Below are 12055 nucleotides of genomic sequence, written 5' to 3' on the forward strand. Positions count from 1 at the left end.
CTGTAGTGGCTGTAGAGAGTCTACAAACAAACTGTGAACGGACACACGGAGATGTAAATGGAGCGATCGTTTCAATCTTAATTTAGCTAATCTGTTTATATACTAAACATGGATGAGTATTAATCAATCTTTTTTTAAAAGGGGGTTTATAACATGTAGAAGATACAGTATTAAGGTTATATCTTACTCTGTCTTGTAGCTCTATGATTTCGCAGGTCAGCTGCTCTTGTTCCTGTTCTCTGTTGTTTACCTCGACGCTGAGTGGCTGTTAAGTTTGGTGGAGAAATACCAAGCAAAATTAAATCTGGTGAATCAATACGAGGTGTGTGGGAAGCAGAAACATCCCCAGAACTTAGATTCCCTGACTCTGTTGATGTGGAAAGTTTGGGAAATGTCTGCTGTTGTTTCAAATTATCATGTAATCTTTGAGAATGCATTTGTGGAATCGTATTAATTCGCTCTGTCAGAGCTGGGGATGAACTTTTATTTTTATTCAAACTCGGAACACACTTGTTTTCTGTATACAAAAATGGTGATGAAAATATGTCATCGCAATTCGATGCTGGGTGAATTAAAGCAGTACTAGGACTTCCTGAAATTTTTGCTTTCACCCTTCCCTTTCCAGATGTTTTGATTTTTGTTATGGCACCACTTGCTGTTGAATTTGTAGTCGGAAGAATTTCTGCATCAATTTCTTTATGTGTACTAATTTGATGATTTTTTAAAGATCCTGAACCTATAATTTTTCCGTTCTTATCACAAGGTAAATTTTGTATTGAATCAGAGAAAGGATATTGTGATTTATCACAGCTATTGTTAAGAGAAAGGACTCGTTTCAACATTTTTGGTTTGACTTTCCTTACACCAGATTCACAGTTGGTATTCACTTCAAATACACTAGACTTGAAATTAGAATAGTTGGTGCTATTGTGCTTAGATTTAAAACTATTACTGGTTACATTCATAGAACTAGCCGATGCCTTTGATTTTGGTAAAACAGATCTTAATGGAATGAAATCTTCACCCTCACTAGAAGATTCTGATTCTGACGGCCAACCTAAAAACCCAGAATTATATCGAGGAAATTTATTACTGACATCTGGTTTTTCTGGTGACATTTCACCTCGAGACTTCCTTTTTTCGCGCACGATTTTTAATCTTTCTAAGGCATCTCCCTGTTTCTTATCCTCATGGCGACATTCTTGAGTAACAGTTTCACCAACAGTTTCACAACATCTGTCGGCGTTGTAGACATATTTACCACCAATAGTTTTCAAGATATTAGCAGCAGTTTCCATACAGTTTTCATGGTCTTTATTGTCTAAAATTGGAGTGTTTGACCTTCCCACAGTCATGGAATCTAATCCTGGTGTTAATTTGGGATTATAATTTTTTTTTAAACCTTTTTTCTGCCTAGAGTTTGGTATTTTTTCTGCATTCCGAATTCTTCCATTGCTACTTATTTTCTTCACTATTTTGGAAAATTTTGGGCTGAAAAATGAAATAAAGATGATGGATAACTTTTACTTTTGAGATATACATGTATGTGAACAAACTAGCTTGTTGTCTTAAAGTGATCTTAATATTTTCTTTACTTTCAATTTAGTGGTATATTGAAGCAGATCTTCAAGTGAATAAATTCCCGGAGGGTAAAAAAAAAAGCTCTCCTGGAATACGAAAAGATAGGTTGCCAGGCAACAAAACATACGCCCACAGCAGCTAAATCGTCCAAGCAGTCAACAAGGGCTGTCACATATTTATTCTTTTGTAGGTAATTAGGGGAATTTAATAGACAATTTCATACAGATGACATTATAATTTTCGTTGTTTGAAGGTTCACAAGGTTCTAAAAACTAAAACAAGGGCCGTAACTCTGGAAGCAATCGACAGAAATTGTTCAAATTCAACAGGCTTTTTTTGTTTTACTAATTCAAATAATGCATATAAATTTCATACAGATCGGATGATAACTTTTATTGTTCGAATGTTCACAAAGTTCAACAAAGTAAATCAAGGGCCATAACTCTAGACATAATTGATGGAAATTGCTGACATTCAATAGGCTTGTTCATCTTCATTTCACTAACTGATAACTGAAACTCAATAGGCTTGTTCGTTTTACTAATTTAAATGATACATATAAATTTCATACAGATCGGATAATAACTACAAGGGCCATAACTCTAGATGTAATTAACGGAAATTGCTGAAATTCAATAGGCTTCTTTGTTTTACTAATTTAAATGATGCATATAAATTTCATACAGATCGGTTGATAACTTTTGTCTTAGAGCATTCACAAGGTGCAACCAAGGGAAACAAGGGCCATAACTCCAGAAGAAATTAACGGAAATTGCTGAAATTCAATAGGCTTTTTCATTTCACTAATTTCATTTCACGTAATTTTTCGTACAATCCATGAAGTTACAGTCCGATACATGCCAATATCGAAAGAAACCGAGATCTTAGGGTTCATAGCTATATTTCAAGTTTCATTGAAATCAGATAAAAATTGTGACCTGTAGACTGTTCACAAACAATTGTGGACGGATGGATGGACAGGGGTGACGACAATATACGTCCACATGAAAATGTGGGTGTATAAAAACAGCTGCTCACAAGGACAACCCAAAATCTTCTAGTAGAAAGACAAGAGATATTCTTAGATGCCAGAAATTTAAAGAAAGGTGTGTCTTACTCAATAAAGAGAATACTTCAAATCAGATGAATTCTTTGACTGTTGGTCCTGTTAAAAAGGGATGTTGTGTTCAACAAAAGACAGTGAGTCCCAGACGGAGAGCAGGAATACATTTGATAAAAATATTCAAGCAAAAACAATAGTGGCTACAGCCACAACCATGACCATTGATCATGGGCATGTTCAAACCACCAAGGAAGTATGGACAGAAACAACAACACAACTGGGTATGCCAATAGATCAAATTTTACAAAAATGAAGTAATCCGTATGGCGAATTTGAGTATCTAATTAAGTGGATAAATAAACCACACACAGCAAATACGTTGGTCTCAGAATATGATCTAGATGAGTATGGAAGATCATTGACTGAGGTAAACAAGAATAAGATTCCTGGACCATTTCCCAAGCCAAAATGTGACATATACGAACTACCAAAACCAGCAACACAGGCAGAAATAAGAATGTATGAATGTGATGAAACTGTATATCCAAATGGTAAAAGATTTAGAACAAATGCTCAATTTCAAGATCCAGAAACACAGTATTTCCAGATTGAAAAACGGATATACAGAACTAGAACATTGATTGAGTGCTTCACTGAGTGGGAATGGATACAGAAAGTAATTAAAGAAGATCCAGAATTTTATCAGAGAATGACACATTACAAATTCCAAGGATAGGTCTTAAATTATGGAAACAAATTGCTAGATAACTGAACTGTCAATACATAGGAACAAGTTAATAATAGCTTGTGTTTTACTGCAGCAGTAGAAGAAAAACTGAAAATATACATTTTATGTAGTCTCTAATAATTTATTTTTTTATGAGTGTCGAGGTCGACACATCGTGAAGAGGAGGCATATATGACCAAGCATAATGACCAGTCAGTTTTAGATAGTATTTAATTTCTCATGGTTAATATAAATCAGGATAAAACTTAATAGAAGCTAATTAGTTAAGTATTTAATCCATTATTGTTTATTTATTTTAATGTCTCTAAAGATAATCCTGTATAGTATATGTTTTGATGTCAACACTTGAGTTTATCCATTTATAGTTAGAATATAAAAAGGCTAATGTACATCAATAGGCAAGTCATTAGGTCACCCGACTTAGTAGCAGCTACGTCGGTAATCCACTGTGCTGTAGGTATACATTATATGTATTGAATTTTGTCATTTGTAAGATATAAGTTCCAGTAATTAAAAGATTGAAGAACCATTCCAGACTTATTAGTTATTGAAAAACCTAGCGGTTAAAATTTTATGATGTACAGTGCCAGATTTACCTATAGGCTTGGCAGACTTAAGCCTAGGGCCACAAAATTTACGGGGCTTCCGGCCAAGGTGTATAATATTTTTGACACTGTCATTGGCCTTGCTTACACGCTCTTTCGTCTTAAACACCTGCTACCATCCTCGGCTTTACTCAATTTTGTTTAAAACACTCTTCAATCTTCCTCTAGCGGTGGGAGATTGGGAGGGGCATCATAATTGTAATAGCCTAGGTCCTCTCTTCATCTAAATCTGGCACTGATCGTGTATTTTGATATGTATATATTATTTGTTTATAGTTGTTAAATCTTCCTAGTGCTAAAACGGAAAATGTGACCTTTTGACCTCTGGGGTCACAAAGAACAAAGGTGAATTTAGCAAGTTTACATTTTTATTGAAAGTGTGATTACTTTCAATCATTTTCAGCTTCTTTTGATAATACAAGAATGACTGTGCATTCACTTTCAGTGCAAATGAACTCATTTGACCTTTGACCCTGAATATCTCGAAAATGCCCCAACGGAGGACTGATTACAACTCGGCATCGTATTCTACGCAAAATTTTACTCTAGAAAAGGAGGGTCTGGTTTTGTGCACATTTGATGGACACCCCTTCGCGCTGAGCCTCGGGTCTAATTATATTGTATTAATTAATGTCTTTGGCAAGTTGTGGGATTCAAACATATTGTCTAATATGTACTTAAAGTAGCTAAGTCTCTAACTCAATATCATCCGAAATCTTCAACATTGAAAACACAAATTATTTGTCAATTTAAATCAACATTGATGCTGTGATCTTACCGGAAAAAGGGCTTCTGATATCCAATATTTAAGACAAAATAAACATTTTGCCATTGGTACACGAATCGTGTACCGTAATGCGTTTTTCAGCCCCAGTTCTAGCAAGAGACTCGAGGAACGAGGCTAGACATATTGCACCAAACCAAACAGCGTATGTAGACTGGAATAACCAGGCGCTAGAAATTTGCATTCTATTGAGACTGCGGGCTTATTTCGCGGAACATAACTGATTTGAAATAAGAGTAAAAACGGAAACCATTGAATGTATATCAGTTTACATACATTAATATTACAGTATTATATGAGTTGCGACCCACTTGTGTCAATTTCTAGGTCCCAAATGTTAGCGATTTAGCTCCTTTAAATCAAATTAGTGAATGGGTGACAGATTTGTATATGAAAAAGAGTTATTATTTGGAAAACATTAGCTGGTTCCGTGGGAATAAGAATATCATGTTTAACAAGTGATAGGAAAATTATGGTTGCATTATTTGGCTCAAAGATACATTATGAGAGATTCGGTAATGAGTTGGCAGTTCTCACTATAATAGTTAAAAACTAGATAATGTAAAGGTAATTTGCTGAAAATTTCATTCAAATTGATCCACAATGAACCGAGAACTAAGTGACTGAAATTTCCCCTAGCCTCGGTCATCATTACTAAAGTCAGTACAATAAACAGCATAGTCTTGATTATCCATTTAATCGTTAAATCGAGAAGGAAAGTTATGCTTTAAATCGGCTCACAATCCACTAAAGATCGCAGGCTAGCGCTGCCATCTAGAGTTGATTATGGCCTGGATAGGTTAATGTCTAATTAATAATTTAGATAACATTTCAGGCCTAAAGAAAGACCTGCAATAGACAGATTTAGCTCTGTATGTTTAATTAACCAATCTCTATACTTATTTACATCATATTTGACCAATTAGATAATTGAAGGTCCAAAACACAAAGCTACAAAACTATCATATTTGTGAGAATTCGTCAGACAGCAGCTTGATTCTGGAAGGGACAAGATTTCGCAATTTCTATCAGCAGACTAGCCCCAACGAGTATGGCTGGATGGGGTTTGATAGAATGACTTTACTGTTATTGTATTATGCTTGAATCTATGTATTCAGCTATAATATGACATAAAACTGTAGAAACCGTACCTATCATCATGTTTGTTAAACATACAATATTTTGGAGCTGACAACCTGGAATGTCAGAGTGGCAATTAAAGAACATGTTAAAGAATTACAAATACAGCCAGAGACAAATTCTAGACGATCACAAGGCTACTTAAGAAAAGATGCATGGGTCATACGCTGGAGGTGGCGACCGTTTCTAGCATGTCCCCGCTCTCCACGTCTGACAGGAAGATTCATGGTGCTACAAGTGTTCAACGCTTGTTTTATCCTGGTTTTACAATAAGTGAAATGCTTTAAATACTATTAAATAAAGCCACTGGAAATTTACAGTCAATGATTTCAAGTCATTACCTTAGTGTGTCATGTGCAAATAACTGATCTTCTTTGGGAATTAAATGGCATGGCTCTGGACTGCTAGAAACATCTAGATTAACAATTCTATTCCTCACAATATCTCCACAATTATGCTCATGTGATGTTGGTATATCATTTGCATCCCTATTCTGTTGTCTCTTTTTTTGTATTCTTTCAAATAAACCAAGATCAACATCCATTCCTATATGAAACAGACCAATAATCAGAAACTTAAAGATAAAAATAATTTGTCAAAATTTTTAAACCCTGGGCTAGTCTATATTAAGACCATCCAATGTATTAATTCTTCTTTGGAGGGCTTTAGGCTCTAATTGTCTGCTCTGGTAACAATCACAGTGTTGTGAACATCATACAATAATAATAACAAGCCCCTTAAGAACCACCGCTAATTTTGCTGCATATACATCATCTTTGGTATGAGGAAGAGGAAGATTTAAAAAAAATAAAACACATCTAGATTTTTACTTTCCATCCAAATTTCTCTACAATAAGCATGAAACTATTGAAAATTGCGCCAATAATATGAGCAGAATAAGACGAAAAATATCACGGTCGTAACAAAAGCCACGGGACTATTTTTACGACTTTTCTGTTGGGTTTTTTTACATCGCCGATGGAGGGTTCTGAAAGCATCGTTGTATCAATAGCTAGAGGACTATTTTTACGACTCGTCGTAACAATAGCCACTGCCTAAAAAAAAAGTGTGTCTCTATAGTCATATACTGACATCAATCAATTTAAAAAAGCTTTTGCATTGCTACAGACAGTATAGCCTAGTGTTTGTCAATATTAAGGGTAAGGTACAGTGACACTATCTTGTTGCATAGTTCTCAACACCAACAAGGCTGAAGATATTATTTCCCAACACAGAATAGTGGCCCTTGGATACAAACGTCCAAAATAAACTCTATTACTCACAATACACTATGTCACTGTTAATACCCCTTTAATTCGTACATCCGCGTTTTATCACGTAAACGAAAATTTCAGTTTCATCACTTTCTTGCACAATTGCGGTTACACGATAAAACATGGGGACAGCTATTATCTCTCTATTTATACTCTGATCTATGTAGTACAGTAGTTGAGTCTTAGATTTTCAAGTTGCTTTCCTATTTCCTTGTAGTGTGAGATTTCCACGTCCTTGCTACCACGGGGTTGGGATCTGCCATTTTCTTTTTCAATCTTGAAAATGACCTTTCATATCTTTAGACGAGTGATGCGAATAATCATTAAACTGACAACGCTTAGCGGAACATTGTATCGATATGCAAAGGTTTCATTTACATCACCATACATACAATTATGTCGTATTCCCTTTAGTAATAACACATTTCGCCGTTGTATAAATGTAAACAATGTTTCGTAGGTAGCTTTTCTGTCCGAATATCTGGTATGTCCTTGACCTTATGCTAATACCAATGAGCAAAGTGTTAATTTTAAATACAAATTTTTAATTTTTTAATTTAAACAACTGCAGAATACAATTAATTCATATCAAAATACAAATGAGGTGTCATTTACTGGATTTGATAATATTAAAAAAATAAGTCATGCATGAACTTACTGATGCTAGCAATCCTTCCTTTGAGCGGTAATTCGACACAGAAAGGTAAATAAAAATGCGGTAAACACTTTTTGACATATACTAACTATCACAATTATCCTTACATCAGGTGGTAAATCGTAATATTATAGACTATTGCATTTCATTTGCAAGAACTGTCACATCTTTTAATATCAACATTATTCATATGGACCATTCTGTAAATTGATGAAAACAGAACTGTCAAAATCTAAGCTATCATGGCGGCCGTTGTCAAGTGTTGGTAAATGTTAACAAAAATGTTTGTTTCTAAATTTTGGATAGATTATTATTCATGTATGTTAGAATAATAATCATTTTGAGGGTCTGATATAGAATTTGTTTAATTGTCAGTGCAAGATGTAATACAAATGATAACAAATTTATTATAAATAATTGCTGAAAACCAAAATCAGTTTCAAGGAAATTGTGATGCAGTATCTACAATTTTCCATACAGACCCGAAACATTTAATCCAAATGATGTTTATATGATGGTACTCCATACAAAAATTCTGAAGGTATATATAGTCCCTTGAAAAAAATGGAGGATATTTGAAAAAAAAAAAAAAGGTTTAATTATATGGACATGGTGTGCTAAAACAAAGATAGTTTTCAAAATTTGAAGACTTGATGGTTGTAGTGTATATATTCAGGTATCTCTGTGAGACTTTGTGATTTCCCACGTTGGGTTGTTTACCCTGTAGCTGCGCAGTGCTGAATGGTATATTTGATTATTTGCTTCATATTTTCCAAAGTTACAAATTCCAAAGTCATTATTTTTGATTTTCATCCACTCAGTATCATCTCACGTTTAGACACCAAACTAAACTTACTAAAGGCACTAACGGTGTTGTGATTGATTTTCTGAGGGACCCACCCCTCCTCCATTTCAGGTGTTGTGACAAAACTTTAGGCCTACCTTCTTGCCGGTACTATTTCAGTAACGTACCTCTACCAGTTCCTGTGATCGTAGAGACTTGAAATTTTCAGGGGGTGTTCACGGGGACTAGCCATGACCTCACACGAAATTTCAGCCAAATCCGGTCAATAACTTTTTTATTTTACCGTAGTTTAGCTTCTATAAGAGATAAATTTATCCGATTTTGACGCCATTTTGTTTGTTGACTATTTAGGTTCGAATGACGTCATATGTGGATTGTGGTTAGGATAAGGGTTAGGGTAAGGGCTAGGACCTGTAGATTTCGTCATAGTCTAAAGATGTAGACAGGGCTAGCCCTAACCCTAACCCTGTCTTGTTATTCGAGTCTAAATAGCCAACAAACAAAATGGCGTCAAAATCGGATAAACTTTCTCGTTATAAGCTAAACTACGGTAAAATAAAAAGTTATTGACAGATTCGGCTGAAATTTGGTGTGAGGTCATGGCTAGGCCCCATGAACACCCCCTGAAAATTTCAAGTCGCTACGATCATGGGAACTGGTAGAGGTACGTTACTGAAATAGTACCCTTCTTCATTCTTGCCTGTTACACGTTTGGTTCGGATTCATTGGAGAATCTAAATAATATTCATCCCACATTAACTCTTTAGACGTTAAATCAAATGAATATCGTCATTTAAAAAAAATGGTATACCGATACCTCTTTATTTGTATAGCAGGGTCATCTTTACATAACACAAAATCAAAATGTATCAGTATCAGATGATTTCTTCACTGGGCTGAAGTCAGCGGACGTTACGCTGAGCGGACGTTTTATGACCTTGACCCTCATCGTCGAAAGCTGCGGTTAACAAAACACAATGTTAGCCGTTGAAGTGAGCGTACGGAATGAATAACAAATGTCCGCTCTACTAATCTATTTAAAGCGGAAATAGCAAATTTTTAAGTTATATTTTTAAAATTTATTAAAATAAAGCCTGAAAATAGATGGTATCCATAAACAGTCCTACCTTGTTAAAGAATAATCCTATTAATCCTACGTGACAAGGAGTAGGGTCGCCTGTCCAACCTCGTGGGTTTTCTCCGGGTCCTCCGGTTTCCTCCCACTGCTAAAGACCCCTATGCGCAAGCGAATTATTGAAATAAAATTAAACCATATGTTAGTCCCGAAATGACCTAGTTTGTGTCGAGTGGACGGTAAACCCCATTTCTCTCTCTCTCCCCCATTAATCCTATAATTCACTATTGCCAGCTGAGAAATTGGCAAAAATATCATTTTGCTCTTCATTTTCAAACGTTGAAAAAAAGCTACTCCATGGTGGAGAATAGAAAACAAGGGAGGTAATTGGGAGGTAATTGTGTTATTATTTCCTGTGTAAATGGGTTGTAAGTGTGAGAATGACACCTATGATCGTATAATTGTGAGTTGACAACCTATTGAGCAAAAGACATAGAAATAATTACGTTTTGACTTTCTTAGAAAATTTGCAATTTCCGCTTTAAACCACTGAAGACACACAATAATTGGCACGAAATGCAATAGTCTTTATCCCCCATTTCTGTAGCACCATAGATAATTTCGGAATGTCACTGGAATAAACCGCAAAACAGGTTGAATTAATTACCGGATAACCGCAAAACACTTTAATGTCAATTCATTTTCTAGAGCCACTCAATACTTGGCATTGAATGAAAGAGTGTTTATCCCTCTTTCATGTGGCACCATAGATTATTCTTGAAAGTCCTCAGCATAATCTAAATCCGTACTAGGAAAGCAGTACCCCCCCCCCCCCTCCGTCTTGTTTGTCAATTATAATAATAATAATAATAATAATAGATGAGTTTTTTAATTTTGTTTTAAAAGATTCAAGTGATGGAGCTGTTTTAAGATGATGGGGTAAGGAATTCCACAAAAAGGGTGCACTGTACTGGAATGTTCTAGAACCGAAAGTTTGTAGATTGTACTTTGGAATGCATAATAAGGACATGTCTTGTGATCTTAAGTTACGGGATGGTACGTAATAGTTTATTAGCTCCGATAGATATGCAGGACTGGAACCATGAAGACATCTATAAACAATACAAAGAAGTTTGTAGTCAATTCGGGAGTGAATTGGTAACCAGTGTAGTTCCTTCAATATGGGTTTAATGTGAGATCGTCGGGATGATTGACAAACTATCCTGGCAGCATTGTTTTGGATAACTTGAAGTTTAGAGGGTAGATTTTGGTTTAGACCGATAAGGATACTATTGCAGTAATCCAATCGTGAAAACACTAAAGATCGGACAAGTGTGTGAGTAGCATCTTTTGTTAGCAGGTGTCTGATATTACTGATGGATTTCAGATGAAAATAACAGATTTTGCACAGATCATGGTTACACGAGCTTCCATTGTTAGGCTTAAATCTAAAAAGACACCAAGATTTTTAACCCTATTCTGTTTTACCAAACGGCCGCTGTTATTTTATTTTCTTGGGCCACTAAATACATGACATGGAATTAAAGACTGATTACCCCTCTTTCATGTGGCACCATAGATTATTTCTGGGGGGGGGGGTAGCTTTCCTGGGACGGATTTAAGACTGAATCGAGGGCTTTCAGAAATAATCTATGGTGCCACATGAAAGAGGGATAAACACTCTTTAATTCCATGTCATGTATTTAGTGGCTCAAGAAAAGAAAATAGCAGCGGCCAGTTGGTAAAACAGAATTGACAAACAAGACGGGGGGGGGGGGGGTACTGCCTTCCTAGGACGGATTTCAGATTATGCTGAGGACTTTCAAGAATAATCTATGGTGCCACATGAAAGAGGGATAAACACTCTTTCATTCAATGCCAAGTATTGAGTAGCTCAAGAAAATGAAATAGTAGCGGTAGTTTGGTAAAGCACAGTTCACAAAGAAAGAGTAGGGGGGGGGAGCTTTTTGGAGGTATTTCAGACTATGACGAGGATTTTAAAGAATAAGCTATGTTACAACATGAAAGAGGGATAAACACTCTTTAATTCCATGCCATGCATTGAGTGGCTCAAGAACATGAAACAGCAGACGTTTGGTTTGATTATGGACATAAAAGAGGGGGGGCAGCTTTCCATGGTCGGATTTAATATTGAATCGAGGGCTTTCAAAAATAATCTATGGTGCCACATGAAAGAGGGATAAACACTCTTTAATTCCATGCCATGTATTGAGTGGCTCAATAAAATAAAATAGCAGCGACCGTTTGCTAAAACAGAATTGACAAACAAGACGGGGGGAGGGGGCGGGTACTGCTTTCCTAGCA

At 35.7% G+C, this 12055-nt stretch overlaps 1 protein-coding gene across 5 annotated transcripts in view; it reads right to left on the reverse strand.

Annotated features, from left to right (window-relative positions):
- Positions 1-9567, reverse strand: part of LOC126825382 (uncharacterized) — a 92068-nt gene extending 82501 nt beyond the window's left edge. Inside the window, exons 1-3 of one of the 5 annotated variants that reach the window (XM_050554994.1) lie at positions 9473-9567; positions 6263-6467; positions 188-1491 (exon numbers count right to left, since the gene is read on the reverse strand). In XM_050554994.1, coding sequence (XP_050410951.1) covers positions 188-1491; positions 6263-6465 — 1507 coding nt within the window. In that variant the 5' untranslated portion in view covers positions 6466-6467; positions 9473-9567. Of the gene's footprint in view, positions 1-187; positions 1492-6262; positions 6468-8706; positions 8794-8822; positions 9167-9472 lie in introns of those variants that run through there. The other 4 variants (XM_050554995.2, XM_050554993.2, XM_050554996.2 and 1 more) reach the window with 4 other exon arrangements.
- Between the last annotated feature and the right edge of the window lie 2488 nt (positions 9568-12055).

The sequence above is a fragment of the Patella vulgata genome, chromosome 6, assembly GCF_932274485.2.
Source record: "Patella vulgata chromosome 6, xgPatVulg1.2, whole genome shotgun sequence".
In the NCBI taxonomy this organism is placed as follows: Eukaryota; Metazoa; Mollusca; class Gastropoda; family Patellidae; genus Patella; species Patella vulgata.